The sequence below is a fragment of the Osmia bicornis genome, chromosome 11, assembly GCF_907164935.1.
Source record: "Osmia bicornis bicornis chromosome 11, iOsmBic2.1, whole genome shotgun sequence".
In the NCBI taxonomy this organism is placed as follows: Eukaryota; Metazoa; Arthropoda; class Insecta; order Hymenoptera; family Megachilidae; genus Osmia; species Osmia bicornis.
The window spans coordinates 9,791,784-9,817,263 of NC_060226.1; the positions used below are offsets into that span (position 1 = coordinate 9,791,784).

The window sequence follows — 25,480 nt, forward strand, 5'->3', positions numbered from 1 at the left end:
TTGATTTTGATTGACTTCTAAAAGAAGCAGAACAAACGGAGTAAAAACGGTGGCTTTCGATTGTGATTACGAGTAAACAGGGTTGGAAAACAGGTATTATATACTAACTGTGTTGGTAATGCAGATCTATCTTTACCTCGGGTGTCCTAAGATCCCCAAAATCATACCCTTCGAGAACAAAAACATGTTCTGTCGTTTATATCGTAGTCACTGCTGTAATTCAGTACGAATGTGATGGTGCAAAGAAAGTATTGAAAGTGTATGGAAAGTATGGGTTGACATAATAATTTTTCGAAGTATCGTTAGTTGACTTTGTTATTTGAAAATGAATTATTCCAAGGAATAACAAAAATATCAATATGGTTGATATAAAAACCAAGAAACTTAACGAGCAAAATGAAGTTCCGCAGAAGAGCGCAAAACAGTTGCAGAAAGAAGCAAAGAAATTAGCGAAACTGGAAAAGTTTAAACAAAAGCATGAAAAGAAGGAAGGTGACAAAATTCCAAAAAGCTAGGAAAAAATGAAGTATGCACAATGTTACCATTCAATTTTTCATATTGTTCTTTTATCAATGTTAATGATCCTCTTATCCATATGGCTTTTGTTTCACAGTTATAAGAAAATGATACATATTGTAAGGGTTTCTTATTTGTCTTCTTCTTTTAGAAAATTGAAAAGAAGAAAGAATCCAAAGAATCTGCTGTATACACAATAAATACACCTATAGGAGAGAAGAAAGATGTTACATGTGCTATGCCTGATACATATAGTCCAAAGTATGTTGAAGCAGCATGGTATGCATGGTGGAACAGCAAGGTTTCTCAAACCTGAATACGGTGTATGTAATACTATTGTACTATATTAAAATAGGTTAAAGATTAGATTTAAAAATTCTTTACATCATTTTCTTTATCATAACTACAGAGAAAAAGTATCAGAGTCAAATCCTAAAGGAAATTTGTTATGGTGACACCTCCTCCTAATGTAAACTGGTTTCCTTCACCTTGGACATGCTTTAACCAATGCTGTAGAAGATTCTATTACAAGATGGTAAAATGAAATTTAATTTAATTGCTTAAGTTCAATAATCTTATGTAAAGACTTTTCTGATTTACAAGGAATCGTAGAAAGGACGTACAACTTTATGGAACCCAGGTTGTGACCATGCAGGTATTGCTACTCAAGTGGTTGTTGAAAAGAAACTTTGGAAAGAAGAAAAAAAAAACGCGTCACGATGTGGGGAGAGAGGAATTTTATAGAAAAAGTTTGGAAATGGAAGGAAGAGTAAGTTGAAATAATTTGATGCATCTGATAAATCTTTATACAATGAATGAATTTTAGGAAGGAAACGGAATCTACATGCAGTTAAGAAATTAGGCGGTTCGTGTGATTGGGATCGTGCTTGTTTCACTATGGATCCAAAGTATGTAGAGCTGTTACAAGAGGCATTTATAAGGTTACACGACGAGGGCACAATTATAGAAGTAATCGCTTGGTTAATTGGTTCTTGTACATTAAAAGTGCTATCTCGGACATAGAGGTAAGAATCTCTCTCTTAAAAGTAAATCTTCAACTATGTACTTTTCTAGTGCAGTATTCATTTACGTCATTTTCAGGTTGATAAACTTGAATAACTGGTCGTACATTACTTTCATTCCTGGATATCAAGAAAAAGTAGAATTCGGAGTTCTAGTTTTATTTTCTTATGAAAGTATAGATTCTACAGAAAAGATAATAGTAGCTACTACTCCGCATAGAGACTATGTTGGGAGACAGGAAAGCCATTGGACTGTTCATCCAAAAGATTCTAGATACACTCAGTATATTGGAAAATATGTACAACTCCATTTGTGATAGAAAGCTACCTAGTTATAGCCGATGAATTGTCGAAATGGAATTTGGAACAGGTAAAAAGATATAACAGCATACAAATTCTTTTAGCACAGCTATGCATGTTGTATTACAGGTGCGTCAAAATTAACCAGCTCATGATCCTAATGACTACGAAGGAGGCAAAAGACATAACTTGCCATTTTATCACTATTTTTGATGACAATGGGAATATTATCGGTAGATTATGGTCAATTTACGGTATCGTAAATTTTAATTAAAGTAACATAATTTACTATGATTTGGAAAATTTCTTAACATAACAAATTTTCTATGTACAGGGAATTAAGCGGTTTCCATGCTAGAACACATATAAATAAAAGAATTAACAGCAAAAAATTTGTTAGTTGAAATTACGAATTCCTATGGTGGTACCAATATGTAGTGAATCTAAGGATGTTATCGAACCATTAATGAAACCTCAGTGGTAATTATATTATAGTAGTAACATTAATGTCAGCGCACAACCAGATAAAGTTACAATTATATCTTTCGTTTATAGGTACATAAGATGCAACGAAATGGCCGAAGAAGCAATGAACGTCGTAAAAACTGGTGAACTGAAAATTATTCCGATCAGTATAAGAAGATTTGGTACCATTGGATGGAAAACATAAAAGATTGGTGTATTTCTCGTCAACTGTGGTGGGTCATCGTATTCCTAGCTTATTCTGTTAAAACAATTAATCCTGTTGCAAATTTGAAGGTCATTTTGAGAACATCATGCAAATTAATATAATTTCAACGTACAAATTTGTTTTAATCAGCTAAATGATGAATATTGGGTGAGCGCGCTTCACAAAACGAAGCAAAAGTAAGGCGCTAAAAAATTAATACTACTCTAGATAACATTATGTGTGGAACAAGATGCTGATGTGTTAGATACGTGGTTTTCTTCTGGTTTGTTTCCATTTCGATATTGGATGGGCCGGACGAGGTACGTACACGATCTTAAATCAGTTATTCGTTCCATTTAGCTTAAGTTCATATTAAATCAGTTTAATATTAAAATAAAATTATTTATTTCAGACAAACGAGTTCAAAGAATTTTATCCTGGAACATTGTTAGAAACTGGACACGATATATTATTTTTCTGGGTAGCAAGAATGGTATTTCTCGGGCAAAAGTAACAGGAAAATACCATGCAAGTATGTACCACATATATGTATTTATCGCTACGTTTAAATTCATATTATTAGATATGTATGTACATAATACATAGAAAACTTTCCATAGAGAAGTTTATTTACACGCTATGGTACGAGATGCGCATGGAAAGGAAGATGAGCAAATCCTTAGGAATGTATAGATCCCATGGATGTAATTAACGGAATATCACTGGAGGTACCATTCATAATATCCATCGATCTTATAATTTTGGTACAGATACTTAATTAAAGTTCTGTTTTGAAATTTCATTTAGAATCTTCATAAGCAACTAATGATTCCAATTTGGAGCAAAAGAGCTTCAACGCGCTATATAAGGCAGAAAATGTGATTATCCGCAAGGAATTCCTGAATGTGGAACTGATGCTCTAAGGTTTGCTCTTTGTGCTTATACGATGCAAGGTCGCGATATTAATCTGGACATCAATCGCGTCCAAGGATACCGTTTTTTCTGTAACAAAATATGGAATGCAGCAAAGTTTTGTTTCATGTACCTGGATTCTAACATCAATTATTGTGAAGATACCCAATTGGTGGGGTAAAATTGATTGGTAATATTCGTAAAAGGTTTCAATTGCAAAAAGGTGTAAACTTGCATTTTATTTTTTTGTAGAAAAATCAGTATGATAACAATGTGGTAGGTGACAAAAAATGGTATCATAAAACTTTGAAAGAAAGATGTGTACAGGAAGCATTAAATAATTATTTAGGAGACTATGCCTACCTAGACGGATATAATCCATCACAAATTGACGTGAAGGTTTATCAAACCTTTGTTAAATTAGACGTTGATTTTATAAAATATCCTCATTTGCAACGTTGGTATAATCATATAGCATCGTTCAGTGTACAAGAACAATCTGCGTTCCGCGTCGAACAAGGTAAAATATTACCTCAATGCAGTTGCAAAATACATGATCACAATAACCAGAATAAAGCAAGTATCAAAGGAAACAAATGTGGATTTATGTGATGCTCTCGCGTGTAAGTTACGCCGTGAACACTTGTGACAAAGCAAGGGCGGAGTATATTTTCCAACAGCCACCACTGCTTGTTATAATCTCTGGTTATATGATTCTATGCGATATTTATTTGGTTCGTATGTTATAATTATACGGCAATTAAGACTATCCAATACATTGCTTATTGACTAACAACCTCGTTTCAGGAGTATTTAAAACCAGTATTTCAAAGTAACGATGATGAGAGAAAGCTAGCAGCAAGAAAAACTTTGTTTAAAACTCTAGACCTAGGATTAAAATTGTTGAGTCCATTCAGCCGTTCATAACGGAAGAATTGTATCAACGTTTACCATACGCGAAACAGCTTTATCCAAGTATATGTGTCAGTCCATACCCAGATACTTCGATGTATGATTATTATTATTATTGTTTTGTTTTATACATTCTCTACAAATGTAGTTTTTAATTATCGCGATTATTATTTAGTGTCCTTGGAGAAATGAAGAGAGAAAAGGATATTGAATTGCTAACAAAGTAATAAAAAATATCCGATCAACGCGTGCAACTTACAACTTACCAAATAAAATAAAGACTGCAGCGATTTCTTGTATGCCAGCAATGATAGTTTTAAAAGATCGATTGATGGAATATCAGCTACTAATCGAAACTCTTGGATATTCTACGCTTACACACTCAACAACCATCACAGGATGTGCTATCATTACTGTGACGGATAAAGTACAAGTACCTTATTGTTAAAGGTATGATATTACTACTGATAAATTATTCATTAATTGACGATTATTTAATTATAATATTTATGGACGTTCAAGGGTTTAATCGATCCAAAGAAAGAGGTGGGAGAAACTTTGCAAAAAGAAGAACAGTTAAGTTAGATATTATACATAAAACCAAACAAGCTATGGAAGTTCTGATTATAATGTTAAGGTACCTTTAGATGTACAAAACAGTAACAAAGAAAAGTTGATTAACAGCGAAGGAGAATTGAAACGAATTACCGATGCAATAGTGGCTCTACAACAATGTAATATTTAATTAAAAATATAGGGTTCAGAATTTTATATCTGCATTACTTTCGTATTTAAATTATCTTTTACCAAAAATTCTCTGGCTTTTAATCTTATCTCACGTGTTGGAAAATGTACCTAACATTTTTGGTCGTTGACTTATGGTATTACAAAATTGTTATGTATATCTACATAATCAGAATTCTTTTTTTTTTTTTTTTTTTCCCCCCCCAAGTAAAAAAAAGAACACAAATGATTATGATGTTTTTTTGACCGAAAGTATTTTTACATTCATTTATTAATAAGCGTTATTAATAAATGCAACAACTACTAAATTAATATATTTAAAATCTAACAAGGATGAACTATATAATTTCAATATCCGTACTTAATTTGGTCCGATCGATTATATTCACTCTATCATTAAATATAATTTATTTATGAAAATAACATAGGAAAATGATTACAGTAGAATAATAACAGATAAGTATACGTTTCATACAGTCAGTATTATGCATTATGTTTCCTATCATTTTGCATGATATTCATTATAGTATTAATATATGTATATGTAAAGATTTCAAGAATTTATTTCATACATATTATACGAAAGTGTATTTGTAATTTTTAACTACATATCCCCTGTTTTGAATAAAAAGCATCGATAGAAAACAAACTTGTACGAAACCGTGTATAATTAAATTTATAGAAACAATGATCAAAAATTACGCGACCATAAAACATTTGGAAGTATTCTTTATATCAAAAATGTATAATGTTACGGTTGTGCAAGAAATCAAATTATTGTATCTCCACCTTCCTATGAAGTCATTAATATTAACTATTGTTATCGTTCTGTAAAATTTCTGTTAACTACTGCTTCCTGTAGGCATTGAACTTACATTAGTTCTTATTACGGCATGAATAACAAGAAAGAAAAGAAAAACAGTATTAACATTATATGTACAATTATGATATGTGAACGGTAATTTATTACTTATTCGAATTTTGTCCAATTATTTTGTGATTTAATGGCAGGTGTATTCACGTTAAGCTGCACGTATTATCTACATTAATACTGTTTTCGGATGTGTTACATATGTTAGACTTTTTCGTCGGTGAATCGCCCGTTGCTTATACTAAATTTGTTAAAATCCAAACCGTAGGCTTGTAACAAATCCAAATCACCGATATTATCGGAGGATTTTTGTTGCTTGTCATTATTTTTGTGCAATGGTTGAAAGTAAGGGTATAGCGGATTGCTAAGACCCTCGCCCATCTCAGGAATATGTAACGACTGAGTCATTTGTTTGGAATTGGTGAATTCCGACGATTGGAAAGTAGCGGGTCGAAGTCTTCGCTGCTTGTAGTCGAATCTAATCTAATTAAATCTGCACTTCAGAGAAATCCTATGGGCATAAAAACGAATGGCATGTTAATAATAAAAAAAAAAAAAAAAATTAATTTCAAAGGACAAACGATTACTTTTTTTTTTTTTTTTTTTTTTTTTTTGACAGAAAAAAAAAACATTTATAACATTCGTAAAAAAGAAAAAAAAAAAAAAAAGGGAGAAATGTACATCATAGGTTAATGACTGTATGTAATGATCGTTGAAAAGTGAATATAAGGTGATAAATAAGTAACGAATTATGACGTTTACCTTCGAATGTGCAGAGTAAGATGTACTATTGTATGCAATGGGATGGAACGTGACAATTAACAGACAACGATGCATTTGTAGCTTGAAAGATCGGTGGTTGCAAATAGGAAGGTATAATACTTACTTGTATCAAAGGATCATTCTCTTTCAAATGAAAGCGAGAATTGAAATTTTTCAGACATTTGTCGAAAGAATGTTTTGTTACATCTAGATTATAATTTGTAAAAACATCATCAGGGATAAATTTCAGTTGTTTTTTGAGCAATTTTCAAACCATTCTTACAATGATTTATATCCGTTTTTTGCGAATACGAGATGTATATGTTCTGTAAATTCATGCAAAAAATTACTCGAGTGTGCATTATGAACAGACTCTTCTGATGATTTGTCAATTTCTTCTCCTGTTTATTTACTTTCAAGGCCAAAGAATCAAATGGATATGTTTTATTTACACTAGTTCGAGTATTAATATTATCATTGGTAGTTAAACGTAATATTTGACTGATCTACCAAACTAATTAAGGTGGAATGTGGATTAGAGGATATTGTTTGTAAAGAGGAGGATACAATTGGATTTGTGACAACTGGATTAGGCGGAGGACCGTGCCGCATATGGTCCATTCCATGCAGGTCTCAAGCTGTCTAAGCTGCGCACTGGTTTCAACTGAAAGTGATGCATGAAACATTCTTACATTTATCTAAATATTTATCTTACTCGGTAAACTCTATTAAATAAATGAATACGAATATAATACGTTCTTGCATTGTATTCATGCACATTTTAAGAATATATCAAAAGTACATTTCTAAAAAAAATTAATTGTATAATATTACACATTCCAAGGAATATTTTTATATTTTTAACGTAATTATATGTATTGAAATAGCAAAAGAAATAAGAATTTTTCAAGATGGTACATGCATGATATCTATTCTTAAAGATGTGTACATATTTTAAACACACAAAATGTTTCTAAAGTTTTTGACCAACATGGTAAAAATTTGGCCAGTGATTTTAGAAATAGTTTGTATATTTACCTCAAATTATATTATTATCATGTACAGTGCTAATACTACACATACATACTTCAATAAGCAATATCTCAAATACATTGACACTGCACATAGACATTGTACAGCAATAAATGCTGCACGTTTTTACAAAATATATGTATACTCTACTGACATTTAAGGATTGAAGATTTCATGTAAACTTTCTGACATAGGTAACTTGTACAATAATTTTCTATTAGAACTGAACGTCCACTTACTGTTCTATCGATAGGAGGTGTATTTGGAAATATCACGTGACGAAGTTCTTGCATAAGATCGATATTTACCCTTTCTGGTGGAGAATCAGATTCTTCTGGAGAGCTAGGGACTCAATGGAGAATATTGTTGTCTACTGCAACTTAAACGATACAAATCAACTGTATGTTAGTAAATACAAAATATAAAATATAATAAAAATAGAGGCATACCTTGAATCGGTAAAATTGCTATTTCGCATCCGAAGATCTTTTCTATAACTAGTTGTAGCTGTAAAACCATTTGGTGATTTTGAAGGAGATGTAAAATCAATAGGCCTTCTATCCACTGTAGGCGAACTAGGTGCAGATCTTGGTTGATAAAACCTCATACCCGTTTCGTTTCTATTTGATCGACCTAAGAACAGAAGGAAAATATTTAAACACTAATCGATATACCTGAATTATAATGACTACAAAATTGTATACTTTTACCTTTCCATTTCAATCCTTTATATGCTGTTTTCATATCTTTACCTTTGTCTTTTACCTGTGAATATAATATTTATAATATCAAATTTAAATGTACCTTTTCCTAAAGTATGCAATGTTAGATTGTTATTAGTTTTTTCTACTTTACTTCCTTTTGGCAGTTAATAATATTTAAATAGAAAATGCAGCAAATTTGATACGTTTGTCTTAAAACTTACTGATTTAACTGCATATTTTACAGCTGGATTGGCCTGGGATCGAAGACAATCAAAAACACAAAATGACAATTTGACTTACATATTACCCTTAATATGAAAGCCGATTTTTTAAATACTTTTAATGAAATATTCAAATAAACGTACTTTATCTTTCACACTGCGGAAAAACGCGGAACTTTCCTTTCGCATGGTATACGTCCATTCCCGGTACTGCTGCATAAATTTACTACCAGATTTAGCGGAATAACTACAAGCTTCCATTTCGAACTCATCCGAGAACCAAGTCCTGAATTAAGCATATTCAGTCTTTCTTCTATAAACCTGAAATCATCATCATCATCATGATTATAAATTGAAATTTATTTAGATCTACGTTATTATTTTCGACAATCGCTTAATGTATTCTTTCATACTTGTTGAAAATATTTGTAACTGCAACATTTCTCGTACAAAAGGTTGCATCGAGGGAGGTCTGCTTTTCTATAAATGCATCTCGATCAAAAGTAATACTTTGTCCTGTTCCAGCGTTAATGCGTCCCTGTAGCCAGCTGTTAATGGTACCAATGCACGCAGAAATGCCCTTGACACTCCATCACCGGGGGGGGGGAGAAGCCGCGGGTCTATTACGTAATGCCCTTTTCAAGTTGTCACCTGGGACAAAGAAACTTTTTATTGTATTATTAAGAAATATTTCGATTCTTACGAATACTTTGTTGCTTCAGAATAAAATTATATTTCTATAACGAACCACATCCTGAGGTAAGGATTCCAAGTCTTGAATGGCGATTCGATGGTATTATTATCAGCATCCAAAATTACTACTTCTTCTAAATCACCTTTACGTACTCTCTGAAAAAAAAAAAAAAGAGAAACAATAAGGATATAAATATGAATTAATTAATTTTACTAAGTACCTGAAGTGTTGGAGCAGGAACTCCGATTAAAAATGGCATTGGTGCTAATAAATAATCTATTAAAAATAGTGGTAGTACTGGTAGTATATATGTTGCCAATCATCGGATATATAAAGCGTTGCATGCTTGAACACATGCGCTCCAATCTTGAAAGACGTTTTGAAGTGAAAATAATTCGTCGTTCGTATAACATAGAAGCAATACTATCATCATATTCTGGCATCAACAGCACTGTAATACTCGGTCAAATTTCTCTAAAATAACACATAGTTCATACTTGACATACATATAGTTACTGCCATTTAGACTAATTTCTGATAAATGCTGAAACGAGTATGTAGTTACTTACATTTTCAGGTATACTTGGTAATTGAAATTGTTTCGGACTTTGACAAACAAAATTCTGAAAATTATATAATCTGTAACTTAAATAAAATATTATACCAAGTGCAAACTCGTTAAATTGATTACCACTTTAGAATTTGGTACAGGGATCGATATAGAACTACCAGGAATGGGAACTGAACTTCTATACACAGTTTCAAGAAATTTCCAGAGATCTTCTCTCCAGTGCCAGTACTCATTAAGGTTGCAATATTATTTAAAAGCCTATTTAAATATAAAGTATCGTAGTTTATGAATAAGATCGTCCGCTGATTTTATTATAATAAGTAATATACTAACTTGTAAAATATTCGTGCCATGGTAATGCACTTAAGATTACTAAAGCTGTATCTGTTTTAGGATCGTGTCGACAAAATCCAAACGTCCATTTTGAACTAGTGAATACAAATGAAAAATGTTGCACCAACAGACTGTAATAATATACATAGAATTAAATTCTGTTCCACAGTTAACTGTAATTTAGTACAGGGTCAAAACTTACTTTTCAATTTCACATGGGTATGCAAATTTTGGAACAGATTTAAGTATTTCTCATCCGAAAATGAAGTAGGATACTTTTGAAGTATCCAAGGCGGGCCTCTCTCCTAATGGTGCAGCTATTTCACAAAAACACTCGAAAAGATGTTGTACATTGTCCTAAAAATATTGATATCATACATTTAAGTAATAACATCGAATAACTTCAATAACGTCAAATTCAAATACAATTTCAACAACCTATACAGATAATTCAAATGCAAAATGCAAATGTTCTACACGTTACTTTAATTACTTTTTACCTTGCGCCATATGTTACACAATATGTGTATGCATAGCAAACATACGCCTATTTCGCATACTTGAAATTTGTATGTATGAAAATATAATAATAATTTCTAAAATTTTAACAAATGTATTATCATTTAATTTATCAAACGTGGTAAATTGAATTTTATTTAAGAACAAGATATTTAAACAATACTATATTATGGACACTTTCACTTCTTTTTTGTAGCATGCAAAAGAAATGGTTTTACAGCATTAAAAAAGATATCAGCAATGTAATGAAACATTAAAAATATCCATGATACGATATTTATAAAAGAACGTGGAAAATGAAAAATATACCCACCTCAATCTGGAATCCATGATAACAGTGGAAAAAAAAATAAGTACTTTATATTCTCTTGACGTCTATACGTCATTGTACGTACTACATGACAGTAATACATTCCATTCACGTGAATTTTAGTCCCATTGCATAGCCGATCGTTACGACCTACCTATTCTTATAAACAATTTGCTTTTTCCCTTCTTCCTGTGATAATGTGTCCTAACCGTACCACCAAGCGATGTATCAACTGTTACCTCTGAACCACTGAAAACATCTTACGTCCAAATCACACTACTATGCACATTATGTATGTAATACTCTTGTTACAGAAGTGCATTTGGTTTGCGCATCTCTGCTAGATTCAGAAGGCTCATCAACATCATCAATATGGTACCTTCTACAGTCTACTTTTCACTTCGTGGCCATAGTATACGTATATATTTATATATACGTACATACATACATACATACAGGGTGAACAAAACCTCTACAAGAGGAAAAAACTAAAGTGTCATCCGTCAATCTCTCATGTTATTGTCAGCGCCATCTAAGATGAGAATGTAAAGAGTATAATATTTAGGATTTTCTTTTTATTGCAAATATTAATATTGTTACACTTATACATTTTTGTGCAGATGAAATGATACATAAATAACTAATTTATCAATTAATAATACATTTTCATTATTTAAAAATATATGATTTAAATCATATCTACTCTAACTTGTACATACAAAATATTCCATTAAAAATAATTTAGTTTAATAATGAATGATGATGCAAATATTTCATACTAACATACTAAACATTTTATACAATTAACTTCTGATATAGCAGTAGATTCTAATGAATGTAAACATATAATTTATAATGATACTCAGATATTTATAGAATTAAGTATATTTAAATCTATACACACTGATAAAACTCCTTTGAAGAATTGTATTTTATCATTAACTTCTCTCTGTTAACAGCGAACACTTAAAAGGCACAATTAATTGCAATAGTACAAAAATATTAAAACTCAAATACACAAAAAAATATGAGCTATTCTCTAAAAAGTTACATTACTAACAATATATTCAAATCATAATTCTTCTATAAAATTTGAATTCTTAATAATGCATACGTTTATATATGTATATATAATATATATATATAAAATTGTAAATATAATATCAAGATTTTCTTATTTTATTTCTGCATAAATAAATGCACCTCATAGAGGTTCAAGTCTTTTAAGATAAGTAGATTAATCAAGTGTTCAGTCTGTTGAATTCTATTCTGAATTTGTAGATGCATTATTTTTCACACAATGGGTTTCTTGATTTATTTCAGTAACAAATATGTACTCTTATGTGAGAAACCAAACTTACAATATATACATTTACTGGTCTTTATAGAAATTGATTAAAAAAATTGATTAAAGGAGTACAATGTTTGACTTGGATGCAAATATTTAAAGCCAGGTAAAACAAAATTTCTACTACATTTTAAAACTGAACATGTAAATACAAATAAATTATTTGTATTTACATGTACAGGACAGAAAATTAGCTTATTATGAAAATAAACTGTAACACAACTGCATACTGTAAACTTGTTCTATAAAATACCACAAATAACAAGGAAATTATAGATTAATTGCCACGTGTCTTCGTTACTTTACAGTGTTATGACTACTAAAAGAAAGAGTTTAAACAAATATTATTGACAGATATTAAAACAAGAGTGCTGAAATCATTCAAGGTTTCCAAGAAATATACAAGATACACGAATAAAGATATGTTACTTTTATTTATAAACAAAACCAATTACAGCGTTTTTATAATAAATATTAGGCAACTCTTTTAATCACTGTCATTAATAATCACAAGACTGTGTATAATGTATATATACATGTACATGTTCTATATGTATATATAATATATATATATAAAAATTCTTTATCCTTTCTTTCTTTTTGATCTATAATACTTGAATAAATGATTTATGTACATGTTTCAGCACTCTAAGAACAGTTAAAAAATACCTAAGATAAAATAGATAAGATAATTTTGTGCTTGTTGGAAAGCTTTGATTCTATTTATATTAAAAATTATGATGCAAATTATTATTAATACATAGGAATTATGATTATATGCACCCGTGCATATAAATTAATCAATAGCAATGTTATAAGAAGGAACATGAATTTTATAACTTCTAACGTAACAATCATTAAACAATTTTTAAACTGTATGTTTTTTCAATATAAATATTTGATATACGTTTAGTGCGTCAATTCACTGTAAAGTGTCAGAAAAGTTTTACTATATGTATGTAACACGTGTGTGTATAATATAAATACACTTTCCTTACTCAGCTTTTGCAATTAGAAGTTGAATATTCCGTTATGAAAGTTATACGCGTTGCTTTGTAATTGTAGAGCAAAATGCAGCAATTCTTTCCTCCTTGCCCTCTTTTCCATCGCCTTGATTTTCCTGTGCTTTCCGTGCAGCTATCGCGCTCATTAAATCAAAAAATACCTGTAATGTAACACAAAAATATGTCCTATACTACGTTCCTATATACATAATTTCACGTCCGTTTACTTTAATTTCACAATTTAAGTTTGTACAATTAAAGCACATAAAAACTGCACTGAATGAGTGAAAATATGAGAATTTTTGTACCGGTTATATGGAAAAAAAAATATACATGCATGGCAACAAGCTATATTACTATTTTATACGGAAATTTTCAGCCATTTATGTTTAAATTGAATTCTCAAAAATGAAAAAAAAAAAAAAAGAAAAAGAATTGTGTCTTTATAGTTTTTAATACTGAATTATAATTCTGCATGCATATGCAGTATTTCAGGCATAAGCAAGAATCAAGCAAAATATATGTAATAAAAAGTGTTCTATTGTACGTGCCTGTGAGAGACACTCTTGTAGAAGGCTGTTACATCTGGTGTAATTGTTACCTGCTGATATTGCACATACACATATTTATTTAAATGTTAGAAAAAAGTAAAAAAAAAATATATATATATATATGTGTGTGTGTGTATATATAAAACCCTTAAGTATTGTACATTTTACGTTATAAAAAAATTAACAACAGTTTAAAAAACTGCAAACCTATAGAAAAATGCACTTCTTTTTCTTCTTGTTAGCACGGTCCTTTCCACGACCGTTACTCGCTGACTTGTCCTCGATCTTGCGCGACCTTATTTCACGCATCAAGTCGAAAAATACCTGAAAATGTGCAATTGATGCCATCTCAAAGCCTCGAGGCTCGAAAAAGTGCTTTTAAAATTAAAAACAAATATGCAGTATACATGTATGCTTATGATGTGCTTATACAAAACACACGTTTAATGCAAAGAATCACGTGTGCAAAAGCTATACGATGCACATGTAGCAGAGAAAATTGTAGGATACAGAAGAAATTGCAAATGAAGCTAAACAGATATATATCTCATGCAATTTCTGTATTCTAAAGGCTGTAATAAAATTGAAATACTGCATGTGCATTTACTTATATACAACTATAAATATATAAATATGTTTCCACTATTAAATACTATTGGTAACACTAATTAATTTCCAACAAACAACTACTTTGATGTTGAGAACATTTGTAGTTTTATAATCAACATACCTTATCAACATTTCTTTTGTTTTTGCACTTGTTTCTACATATGGTACACCCCATTGTTGTGATCTTGCTTGAGCTTCTGCTAAAGTAACTTTCCTCTTTTCTTGCAAATCACTTTTATTTCCCACTAATAGAAATGGAATGTTTTCATCATTCTTTACCCTAAGAATCTGTTCTCTGAATAAAAAAATCAATGATTTTGTTTATACCTTAAATATGTGCATGTTTTTGTATTAAATAAATTATTACATACCTAAATTCTTGAGTGGCTTGAAAACTGTCATCTTCTGTTATAGAAAACACACAAAGAAATCCTTCTCCGCTTCTAAAATAATTATCTCTAATTGCTGCATAATCTTCTTGTCCTGCAGTATCTAGAATATCTATTGTACTTCTTCTCCATCTAATACAACTTTCTTTCTATAAGAATCTGCTTTTGTAGGCTCATAATCCTCGACAAACTAATTAGAATAAAAAGAAATATATGTTTGTATTTAATCAGCTATACATATTGAGATATAAATATAATATATACGTATGTATGTACAAGGTTCCTGTACCTCATCGTACATAAACTGTAATGTAAGGGCAGATTTTCCAACACCTCCACTTCCAACCATTATAACCTTATGCATTGCTTGGGTAGTACCTGGCTTTTTAGACATTTTCCTATGTACTTCTGAAACAATAATTTAAGAACATTAATACAAACGAAAAGATTAAAATGATTGAAGCAAAATATATATATATATACTAAAATATATCCACTAAATTAGAAAGTTGGCAGAAACAAATATCATTAAAGGAAATCATAGTTGAGAAAGGCAGGATGTGAAACTCCTATTGTTAGTATGAGAAATCTAAACACAAGCACAGAATCATATATTTACCTACTTATATATTATAAATCATAAAATATGGTTAAGTCAAGAAAATACAGGTTAGAGCACCACTTTGTGCACTGTTTTGATATGTATAGTGATATATAGACTGGCATTTAATTTTTCCGTCATGTTTATACTATGCTGTGTCTTTGAACGCGACATAAGAAATGTTGAGACAAATGATATAAAACTATCTGCGATCCATCGAATATTCGTGTAATTTTTTCATTACGCTCGTCTGTGCCTAAAAAAGGTAATACAAAATAAAATAAAGCTGGATATATGAGAACGAATAACGAAAAAAGGCGGTGCCACACGCCCATGTCAAGGGATGCCTAATTTAATTTTAAGCCTTAGAAATTTCGCCCATTGGATTTGAATACACATAGTTTCTACCTGCAACGATGACAAAATTTGGATTCTCTAAATACCTCTTCAGGTCGCGTATATAAAGCAACTATTTCCTCTTTTCTAAGTCTCAGCTGTCGCGCTTCGTTTACTGTATCGTCAATGATAGTACTAACAGTGACTCACTGGTACTGATAATTAACTGTAGAGGTACTCGTGCACCCTTCTGGCAACTTGTTGTACTGTTATACCGGTGTTGAAAATAATGTTGTTTTTCTGAAATTTATATTTTAGTAAATATATATTATAAAAAGTCATATTTCGTGCATAAAGATATAAACAACTGTGTTAATATTTCGTTAGGATTTCAACTTTCTATGCATCCTTATAATTACTACAAATTATAATCATAAACCAATGATCCAAAAATATATTTATATTATAAATATGTATATATGTAAGTACTTATGGATGTACACTTGGTACATTATTAAATTATTAAAATAATTGTTTGACAAACTTGTATTTTAAAAAGACCGTCATAAATTAATTTTCAAATCGACCGTAACGCCATCTATACGAAAACGGCTGAAACTACTCGCCAATTAGTTTCCGCAAGTACCAGATAGATGGCGCCAGTATTCCTCTGGCTCAGAGGTCGGTAAATCGTTGAGTAGTTTCAGCCGTTGTCGTACAGATGGCGCTAGTAGTCGAACCAATGTCGGTATATTGGTCGGTAAATCGTCGAGTAGTTCCGCCGTTTTCGAATAGACGGCGCAAGGATCGAAGTAGAGATTCCATTCATATGGAATCGGGCGATTTGATTTTGCAATTACTTTACAATTAATTTCGTTCTCAAGGCATAATCACGTATAATTTCAAGACCCTCGAAATCAAAGACACGTACAGTCTTGTACAGTCTTGTTGGATGTAAGTATAGGCTTTGTATCTCATATTATACACATATAACAGTGACTACAGATACAGACTGTATGTAGTCACTGTATTTATAATATAGTGAAAATTAGCGGTATTTGTGATTAATTTTTATAGAAACATTGCGTTTTATAATACAAAACCTATGTATATTGTATATATATACCAAATATTTCCTTAAAAAAGGAGTAAAACAGTAAAAGGAGCTAATATTATTTGTGGTAGTCTTTCTGATCTTTCAACAATGTTTATAGTTTCAGCAAGGGGCATATGCACATTTGATGAATATTTATGCATTTGTATAGGTTCATAATTTATTACATAAAACCTGTTGCACTGTGATGAAAATGACTACAGAGGAAGACTGGGACGTAGAACGGTTAAAGGCAGAACACGAATCTGATGAACATTGGGAACTTAGACGTAAATTTCTTTAGCTCATAAAGATAAATTCCCAGAAGATGAACTTGTTTGTTTGGCTCAAGTATTTACTAACGTCGAATTGCTTGGCTGCAGGTAAAGTACATATATTGTTATTAATTTTCATATATTGTTTATAAGAAAATAATTTCATTCTGCTTTATAAGAACATGGAATTTAACATTGATTATTTTATGCACACATTGTTACCATGTTTCTCTCAGATATCCAAAAGAGACAATGCAATTAATAGCAGAATTAGCTAAAGATATTGTTGGAGATTATAGAGAAAAACAAAAGACTAAGTTACAAAGAACATTTGTGAAAGCTTCAGATGCTGCTAGTTCAAAGGTTAAAGGTATATCTAAGAACTGTGAGTTCTATCGCTATTTTTAACAATTTCAAATCATCTTTTGGTCATACATTGTATCGAATAATGTATTTATGTTATTCAGGACTGAATGCCCGTTCGTCTACCAATAAAGTTAATACAGAAGCAGAATTAGAAAGTACAAGCTCCACTGTTGAATTTACAACTAGCAAAGTACCCGTTAAACGAATAAAATTACAAGAACCACCATTTGGTGATATTGTATTGGTAGAGAGACCTAAGGACGTACCACAGAATATAATTGCTTGTGCAATTAATGCCTCGGGCAATGATTTAGAATGGAAATTTAATAAAATCAGTAACTTTTTGTATGTGTTATTATTTTTATTTTCTGTTGTATATGCAAATAAAATTAATTGCATGTCTTTATAGTAAATGCACTATTTTTATCAACTCAAGCCATTGCAGAAGCTTCTAATTGTAATCAGAAAATGGCAAAGAAAGAAGCAGCTATTATTGGATTACAAGAACTAAAAAAAATATTATTATACAATTAAGGTTTGTAACGTGGAGTTTTGACGTTCATGTTTATGCTTATTGAATTTAATCCAAACTTGTATCTAATATTTAGATTAAGCAAAATATAAATGAAGATTCCAATGTAACTACAACAACAATGGTAAAAGGAACAGTAACAGAGGAGTCAATTTCTGATGATAATATTGGAAAGAAATTAATGAAATTAATGGGTTGGACGGTGGAGGTCTCGGTAAATCGCAACAGGGAATCGTGGAACCTATCACGTAAGCGTGATTTCTCTTATATTTTGTGCGAAGCATTGTAAATATTAATATCGATTGAATAGTGTTAAGCAACAGATCAGCAGAGAAGGACTAGGACTAAAGTCAAATTCTTCCTCACTGAATCACGTAAAATATAAATCTAGACACATTATGAAAAAGTATCTGGCAGGTGACATGAGAACTGATTTGGTATTCTCTACATTTACAAATGAAGAGAGAGCTGCAATCCATGTGTAAGTATAGTGATAAAATTTCTGAAACGATAGATCACATTAAAAACCGGGTTTATTAAATTTAGGATAGCAAGACAGTTGGGTTTGAAATCACACAGTTATGGTCCTAAAGATCAACGAACATTGGTAATATCTCGTAAAATAGATGTACGAAATTTGGTGGACGAATTAAAAAGTCTTGGAGGGATTACCAGCAAATACGAATTGATCGAACCAACTGAAATGTAAATGAAAAAATATACCTATTTTCTGTACTTTCTATTCATATTATTTCTTGTTCTGTTTTATACCCGAACCGAACGTTTAAATAAAACATTTTGTCCACTAATTCAGTATGAATCATTTCTTTTGCGGCATAGCCAATGTGTTTGGAAAGTATTACTCATGTTGATTTCATGAGATTTTAGTCGAATAAAAAAAAAGAAAACTTTAATTTTTACAAGAATCATAAGCATATCATATATACATATACGTGATCAGGTACATACAATTTTAATTGCATAAATAAAACTGAAGAAACGTTCACTTTATTTAATGATCGTCGCGCGCTGAACTTATTTCCAAGAACATTGTATTTTAATTAATAGAAGTACAAAAACTTAAGAAGCAAGATCACTTACAAGTGTATGGTACGTCGCAGTTGCCGTATAATGAATAAGAATAAGAATAAGAATAAGAATAAGAATAAGAATAAGAATAAGAATAAGAATAAGAATAAGAATAAGAATAAGAATAAGAATAAGAATAAGAATAAGAATAAGAATGCTTTGGCAGTAGAACAATATAGAAGTCGAAAGTAACATGGATACGACGACGGCATGTGATTTTATTACATTATCACATTATTTAAATCTTGATAACTAATTGTAAGATGGTCAATGTTGATTACGTATACTTTTGCGCTGTAACATATTTATCAAGCGGCGGTAAACATCCAATAATGCTCGTTCACGCTACTTTGTTTATAACATTAAAAGAAAGAAAGAAAGCGATAATTAAAACATACATATAAATTACATCATTTTCGAAATTGATTTGAATTTGTATTTTTCCTCAAGTGTGGATAACTATGGACGGATCATGCAGATATGTTCTGTTACGTTTTTAACAATTCACGATTATACATATATGTATACATATTTGTATGTCTAATGTACTTTAATAAACTAGATTGCTAATGCAATGAAACTATTGACGTTTATGCTGGTAACTGTAATTTTCATGACGTACCTACTGAGAAATTTTATATACGCGTGCGATTTCAAACATAAAATACAGATAATAAAACCCGAGTCGGACATGGATTATTACACGAATTATACATCGATTGTCTCTTTAAATCGCATCATACAAAAGAGTAGTAAACAAACAATTGTAAACGAGTGATAAGAGAATACGTGGCGTGTACAAGCATTTTAGAACTCCTCGCTCTAAACAGTGCTGCTAGAGGAATTTTTCGAGAAGCTTTATGGATTCTTTCTATCGTTCTTTTGCTTTTATGTATATTATTACACATACTAAAATGCATAAGAGGTCTCTCCTGTATACAACACTGTTTTAAAACGATTGAAATATACACACTGCACATTGTACATGTTTGGATTCATCAATTCCAATTACCATTAAAGATGGTAATCTAAATGTATCTTAAATGTACCACGTCGAAATTGAGGAAAGGGAAGGGAGGAGGTTGAAGGACGAAGTCGTTCGTGAGCGGAGATTCAGAACGTCTTGATCCTTTAAAAGATTCATCTTAAAGTTTACACAACTTCCCTCAGGATTCTGTCTTCGGTCCAGGCCTACTTTGGACCGTAATTGACATCTGGAGGGAACGTTACATATCTCTCTCCTCTTTCTCTCGTCTCTCTCTCATCATCTCCTCTCTCTCTCTCTCTCTCTCGTGTCTTCTCCATTTTTCTCTCTTTTATATACCAAAATATTATATCTACTATTTGATAAAAGGGACTCTTTTGTTGATAGTAATATATATATATATATATATATATATACTTATTATTTATATTAGAAGATACGTCATTGGTTGACTAGAAGATATTACGCTTAAAAATATAGGTAGAGATGGGTTTTATTCGTTAAACGAAAGTCTTTCTCTGTGGGTGTAGACGTATAATTAGCTCCCCGGTTTCGAACAGGAAGAAAGAAAACGGAGAACCAGCACCCTGAAAGAACACGACACTCATCTCCAGATTACGTTACTGATATGTATCCATATTGATATGTTACGTTGCATTACCGTCATTTGCATCTTTAATATATCTTCATCTTAAGTAAAGAGCGCGTTATACCCTGAAGGAACGCGATAAGATGCTAGATTTGTACCTGCTTTACTTCCTCATGTTTAAATAGATAATATGTATTATATATATATATTTTTTTCTTTTTTTTTCGTTTCATACACACATTCGTGTATCCATATCTCACTAAAGATCGATCGCTTTTATCAGAAAAAATAAGATGACTATTGTTGTTTTGAAATATTAATACAAACCGATCGACACAACATGAAATACACTTTTCTAAAATGGAATTTGTACGTTGCGTTTAATAGTGTTACAGCAAAAACAACTGGATACCTGTAAGATCGATTCAAAGTTTTTCCTACCAGCGAAGGTTTGTATCGATCTTTACGCTTTATTGACGATTAAAATAAGTATATCGAAGCATACGTTACAAAATATACAATTAACCCTTTGCAATCCAAGTGTGTAGCACACTATGTCGGTGTTTAGAATATATCTGTAACATTCAAAAATGATAATGAAGCGGGTGGGGGGAATCAATGATAATACATCTGTTTAATAAATAAATAAAGTAGATCGCAAAAAAGTTCAGTGTATATCCGTCCAACGAATAAAACTTTTTGATTCTAATAGGACTTATCTACGTATTTCTGTTTGGTGCGTATCGACGAGAAATGCACAGATGTTTCATTGAAAATCTAACTATGCGATCAAACATCCTTTTACCAGAAGCGATACAAAAGCAGCGTTTTTCAAGTAACAGAAGAGAGATATATGGCTGATTTATCTTGATTGTCCTTCACTTAATTGAATAATCGGTGTACGACCGTGTTCAATGGCGCGTTCAACGGCAAACTATATCCAGTAAGATTCATTCTAAACATCAGATTGGCGAAATACTGGTCGAAAAATCTACGTAGGTATAAATTACTCGAACTCGATACGACGGGAAACTGAAATCCGTAGAAGGACCTTTACATGGTACTGTACCAGCAGTAATCATCTCACCGCTTTCTGTATATATGTATATATATGTATATACGCATACATACACAAATTATTATGTAATATACATTGTACACGATAGCTTGTGACAACATCATGTGCAGTATGCGGAATTTTACGATCAATTTGCAAGGCAGAAGATTTTGCGCATGCACGAGTATGTGTCGTTACTTTGAACGCCATAAGAGACTGACAATGGAAGTGAAAATTTAAAAAAAAAAGAAAAGAAAGAAGAAATAAGGTATAATTCTTTTTTTTTTCCTTTTCCGTCTCTGAAAGAATGATTAAATGTCTAACGGCTACGCCATACTGGCCTCGAAGCGGGCAACGTTATCCCCTGTTATATCGATCGCAGGCCAGTGCGACCCGAGTAAAATATATTAATTGACCCAAGTAATTACTATGCTTCTATATCGTCGCAATGCTCGATGCGTGACTTTCATCGTCACGACATTGTTTCAACTTTGATCACTTTCTTTCCTAGAAGGGTGGTAACAACGCGTCGTTCGTTGAAGCGAACGCGTCCATTGCAGCGCGAGAGAACGACGTTGGGTCATTAAAAAGGTGTGCACAACAGATATAATATTATGTACAAGCGTTGACCCTTGACATTTAGCGAAAGTTTAAACGTTCAGTACTCCCATGCCCCTCGATTGATCTCGGTGCTCTTTCCCGTATTCTTTTGAAAAGCAAGAGCAGAACAATAAGAAACGAAAGTAGAAAGTAGAAAAGTAGAAAGTAGAAAGAAGGAAAAAGATAGGAAAACAAGTAGATGGCGATCACGTTGCGAAAGATAGTTGGCAAAGAAGAGTCGAGCTTTTAAGCGATAGGATAATGCGATTGTAGTAATACGATACAGCCAACATGATAGTGCCTCCGCGATGTCGTTCCTCTCTCGATGAGTAGCAGCCTGTTCAATCGAGAAAGCCTGTTTTCACTAGTTTCTCCAGAAAGAACTGACGTCTCCCAATTCGGAATCCTTGATACCGATGGATTTCAGCATACCCAAGTCACCGTTTTCCACCGCCATGAACACGGAACGCAAGTGTGTCTAAATCTGATCGCATCAGATGCAATGCTGCACCAAAGTCTTCGATCGTTTGAGATTCTAAAAACATGAATTGTTATTTTAAAACAAATTTAACCTTCTCGAATCATTGTTCGATACATCAATATCGGTTATATACCTAATTTAATTTGGAACCAATGGACACGCCAGCAATGTGTTTATTGAAATAATAAAATACTTACCAGAAAGAGCTATAGCTACCGAGTTCACTCCACCCAAAGGTTTCAGTGTATCTCTCGCTTTGGTTCCGAACAATTTCTCGAAGATAATTAGGACCGTGACTTGCCAACAACGACTGCAGAAAACTAGCCGTTTCCTCTACCGGTGGTCTTTCGCTAAAATGTCCAATAAAAGTATTTACTGATAAAACTTTAAATAAATAAATGAATGTAAAGGAAACATTGCCAATTGACATTTATGTTTCTTTACGATGACATGGGACACACGCGGTGCGTCAGTAATCTCAATTGTCAGTCACGCACGGACAGCCAAGGCGAACAGTAGTAGAGGTCGAGCATAAATCAGTCTTTCTATACAACTGCTTCGTAGTACATATACGAAATCTACGTTGTCATGGTCGTCGACGTGTTATACTGTATGCTACCCTTTTTTATCTTCCACCATAGTTATAAATATGTATGTCTTTTAGATACAAAGTTCAGAATTCTCGCATCGTTATTTCAGGGAAAGAGAATTGTTGTAACAATTTAATTACCAGCTGTGCATAGTCTTGAATCCTCGTCGTATCCGTTTTGGGCAATCTGGAGCACCGTCACATAAATACTGGATCGAAATACATATGCCGTCCTCCTGGACATTTAAACGGCTCGTACGGCCGGCATGCACTTTCTGTAACATTCGAATTTTATAAATATTAAATTAAGATGTACATATGTACGACTTTGTGTACTTTGGCCAGAGTGGACAATAGACAGCATACATAATTATTAATAATTATTGCTGGCTGGCTAGCACAACTGATACGGATTTTACCAATATATTATCGTATCAAGTGGTTCTCAAGTGAAATACTCGATCGGAAAAATATGGTAATTTCAAATTTCCTGCTCGTTACCACAAGGAATTTAATAATAAAATAACATTAATCAGTGGTGGTAGTAGTCATGCCACGTTCCATAACGAAATGAACTACCGTTTCATTCATTGCATTGAATAAACTACAGACAGCCTATCACGAATGATGAATCGTGATACGTTGAAATACACCACGTGGATTCAAATTACCACTTAAACGACCTTACCATCCACACAATGGATCGTACATATGTATGTATACATATAAAGGCTAAAATGTATCGTAGAACCTTGCGTAAACGGTGTTTATAATCCTTAACTAACTTGTTATATTTCTACAAATATAATATTATTCGATGTTACCCGAGATTTTATCAGAAATGGAAAAAGAAAAGACAAAAAATACATATGCATGTAATATTTATGGGAGCCCAATTGACTTCACACTTACCTATTTGTGCAACAGAAATTGCACCCCATCGATCTAGCATCGTTACAAACAACTGTCACTGAATAGTTATAGTTTATAGCTTAATCGATTATGTACTCGATTTCACAATCTACAGAAAAGTAATTCTACTCTAAACGGAATGTAACGTTAACGAATTTCAGATAAACAAATCATGATTATATTCAAGCAAGATTACCGTACAAATTAGTAACGGACAATGACAACTTACCAGTACGTTTCGAGTTCAAGTGACCATAAAATCGACTCAAGTCGAGCGCCATGACGGAACGCGGAAAAACAACGCAAGCACTCAGGGCGAGGCTAAGCGCAGCCACACTAGTGCAAAATCTTTGAACCATTCTTAGCCGGTGTAGCCCGTTAACTAATCTCGATAAACGAGTGTTCACGCACTCTATGCGTTTCGTTGGCTAACAGTGAAACAATGACGGAACTACGCTCTGGAATGTCCGAAATCGTGAACCTGAAGCTTGTTTCAGGCTACCTAAAAGCTAAAACTCGAAATAACAGTCGTTGACACGCTGATCCCTCGATGAACAATACGAATACGATTGTCTGCCTTCACTTTTCCTGCTTTAACTTTTCTCCTTTCACAGCCACCCTCTATCTCTTTTCAACACGAGTGGCTGGTGCGTGACACGGGGTGCACAAGCACTGTGAACACACCTGCCTACCTTACGTATCATACATGCCATGCTAAGTACGTTATTATAATCCCTACTCTTCCAGAGACACCTCTATTTGAAAAGGTGGGAGAGAACGTAGGATCAATCGTCCAAATCGGACAACAGGACTCGCTGAATGTGACCAATGAAATGGGCGAGATCAATGTACATACTACCCTGGAACACCTACGCGACCCTTTGCTACGTCGCATCGATTTTCAACCCCCTTGTGCCTGTAGTAACTTTTGTTTATCGTTACATACATACATACATATATAATGCTGCGTTTACGCAGGTA

At 32.3% G+C, this 25,480-nt stretch overlaps 5 protein-coding genes across 5 annotated transcripts; 2 read left to right on the top strand and 3 right to left on the bottom strand.

The window, feature by feature from the left end:
* Positions 1 to 193: 193 nt before the first annotated feature.
* Positions 194 to 5,277, top strand: LOC114879208 (valine--tRNA ligase). Its single transcript, XM_046288021.1, is given in 36 exon segments — positions 194 to 530; positions 668 to 816; positions 818 to 839; positions 926 to 988; positions 990 to 1,063; positions 1,128 to 1,218; positions 1,220 to 1,249; positions 1,251 to 1,285; positions 1,347 to 1,474; positions 1,477 to 1,541; positions 1,618 to 1,630; positions 1,633 to 1,650; positions 1,653 to 1,842; positions 1,844 to 2,033; positions 2,035 to 2,113; positions 2,197 to 2,251; positions 2,253 to 2,318; positions 2,394 to 2,464; positions 2,467 to 2,597; positions 2,659 to 2,832; positions 2,930 to 3,040; positions 3,115 to 3,193; positions 3,196 to 3,236; positions 3,316 to 3,335; positions 3,337 to 3,592; positions 3,673 to 4,012; positions 4,015 to 4,086; positions 4,089 to 4,135; positions 4,137 to 4,154; positions 4,228 to 4,333; positions 4,336 to 4,428; positions 4,506 to 4,766; positions 4,769 to 4,782; positions 4,855 to 4,911; positions 4,914 to 4,950; positions 4,953 to 5,277. Coding segments are annotated over 36 exon segments (3,492 nt in total). The 5' UTR covers positions 194 to 359; the 3' UTR covers positions 5,078 to 5,277.
* Positions 5,278 to 5,375: 98 nt separating this feature from the next.
* Positions 5,376 to 11,522, bottom strand: LOC114879190 (DENN domain-containing protein 1B). Its single transcript, XM_046287757.1, is given in 33 exon segments — positions 5,376 to 6,096; positions 6,099 to 6,177; positions 6,179 to 6,384; positions 6,387 to 6,443; positions 6,694 to 6,745; positions 6,747 to 6,904; positions 6,951 to 7,191; positions 7,193 to 7,324; positions 7,326 to 7,373; positions 7,981 to 8,088; positions 8,090 to 8,114; positions 8,191 to 8,374; positions 8,452 to 8,506; positions 8,667 to 8,699; positions 8,811 to 8,947; positions 8,950 to 8,990; positions 9,085 to 9,278; positions 9,280 to 9,317; positions 9,411 to 9,443; positions 9,446 to 9,515; positions 9,581 to 9,721; positions 9,723 to 9,781; positions 9,784 to 9,798; positions 9,801 to 9,834; positions 9,930 to 9,983; positions 10,052 to 10,144; positions 10,147 to 10,189; positions 10,261 to 10,395; positions 10,467 to 10,518; positions 10,521 to 10,560; positions 10,562 to 10,621; positions 11,096 to 11,342; positions 11,473 to 11,522. Coding segments are annotated over 32 exon segments (2,685 nt in total). The 5' UTR covers positions 11,114 to 11,342; positions 11,473 to 11,522; the 3' UTR covers positions 5,376 to 6,046.
* Positions 11,523 to 12,856: 1,334 nt separating this feature from the next.
* Positions 12,857 to 16,148, bottom strand: LOC114879192 (ras-related protein Ral-a). Its single transcript, XM_046287758.1, is given in 7 exon segments — positions 12,857 to 13,606; positions 14,204 to 14,320; positions 14,723 to 14,900; positions 14,977 to 15,109; positions 15,112 to 15,184; positions 15,284 to 15,402; positions 16,039 to 16,148. Coding segments are annotated over 5 exon segments (606 nt in total). The 5' UTR covers positions 15,389 to 15,402; positions 16,039 to 16,148; the 3' UTR covers positions 12,857 to 13,606.
* Positions 16,149 to 16,910: 762 nt separating this feature from the next.
* LOC114879184 (NF-kappa-B-repressing factor) lies at positions 16,911 to 18,932 on the top strand. The gene is given in 12 exon segments (XM_029193853.2): positions 16,911 to 17,112; positions 17,197 to 17,320; positions 17,323 to 17,407; positions 17,536 to 17,669; positions 17,767 to 18,010; positions 18,075 to 18,101; positions 18,103 to 18,175; positions 18,177 to 18,200; positions 18,274 to 18,394; positions 18,397 to 18,445; positions 18,508 to 18,678; positions 18,744 to 18,932. Coding segments are annotated over 11 exon segments (1,179 nt in total). The 5' UTR covers positions 16,911 to 17,112; positions 17,197 to 17,232; the 3' UTR covers positions 18,907 to 18,932.
* Positions 18,933 to 19,183: 251 nt separating this feature from the next.
* Positions 19,184 to 25,399, bottom strand: LOC114879185 (prohormone-4). The gene is given in 9 exon segments (XM_046287718.1): positions 19,184 to 22,902; positions 22,905 to 22,992; positions 22,994 to 23,052; positions 23,196 to 23,274; positions 23,276 to 23,346; positions 23,726 to 23,768; positions 23,770 to 23,820; positions 23,822 to 23,862; positions 24,729 to 25,399. Coding segments are annotated over 9 exon segments (606 nt in total). The 5' UTR covers positions 24,859 to 25,399; the 3' UTR covers positions 19,184 to 22,858.
* Between the last annotated feature and the right edge of the window lie 81 nt (positions 25,400 to 25,480).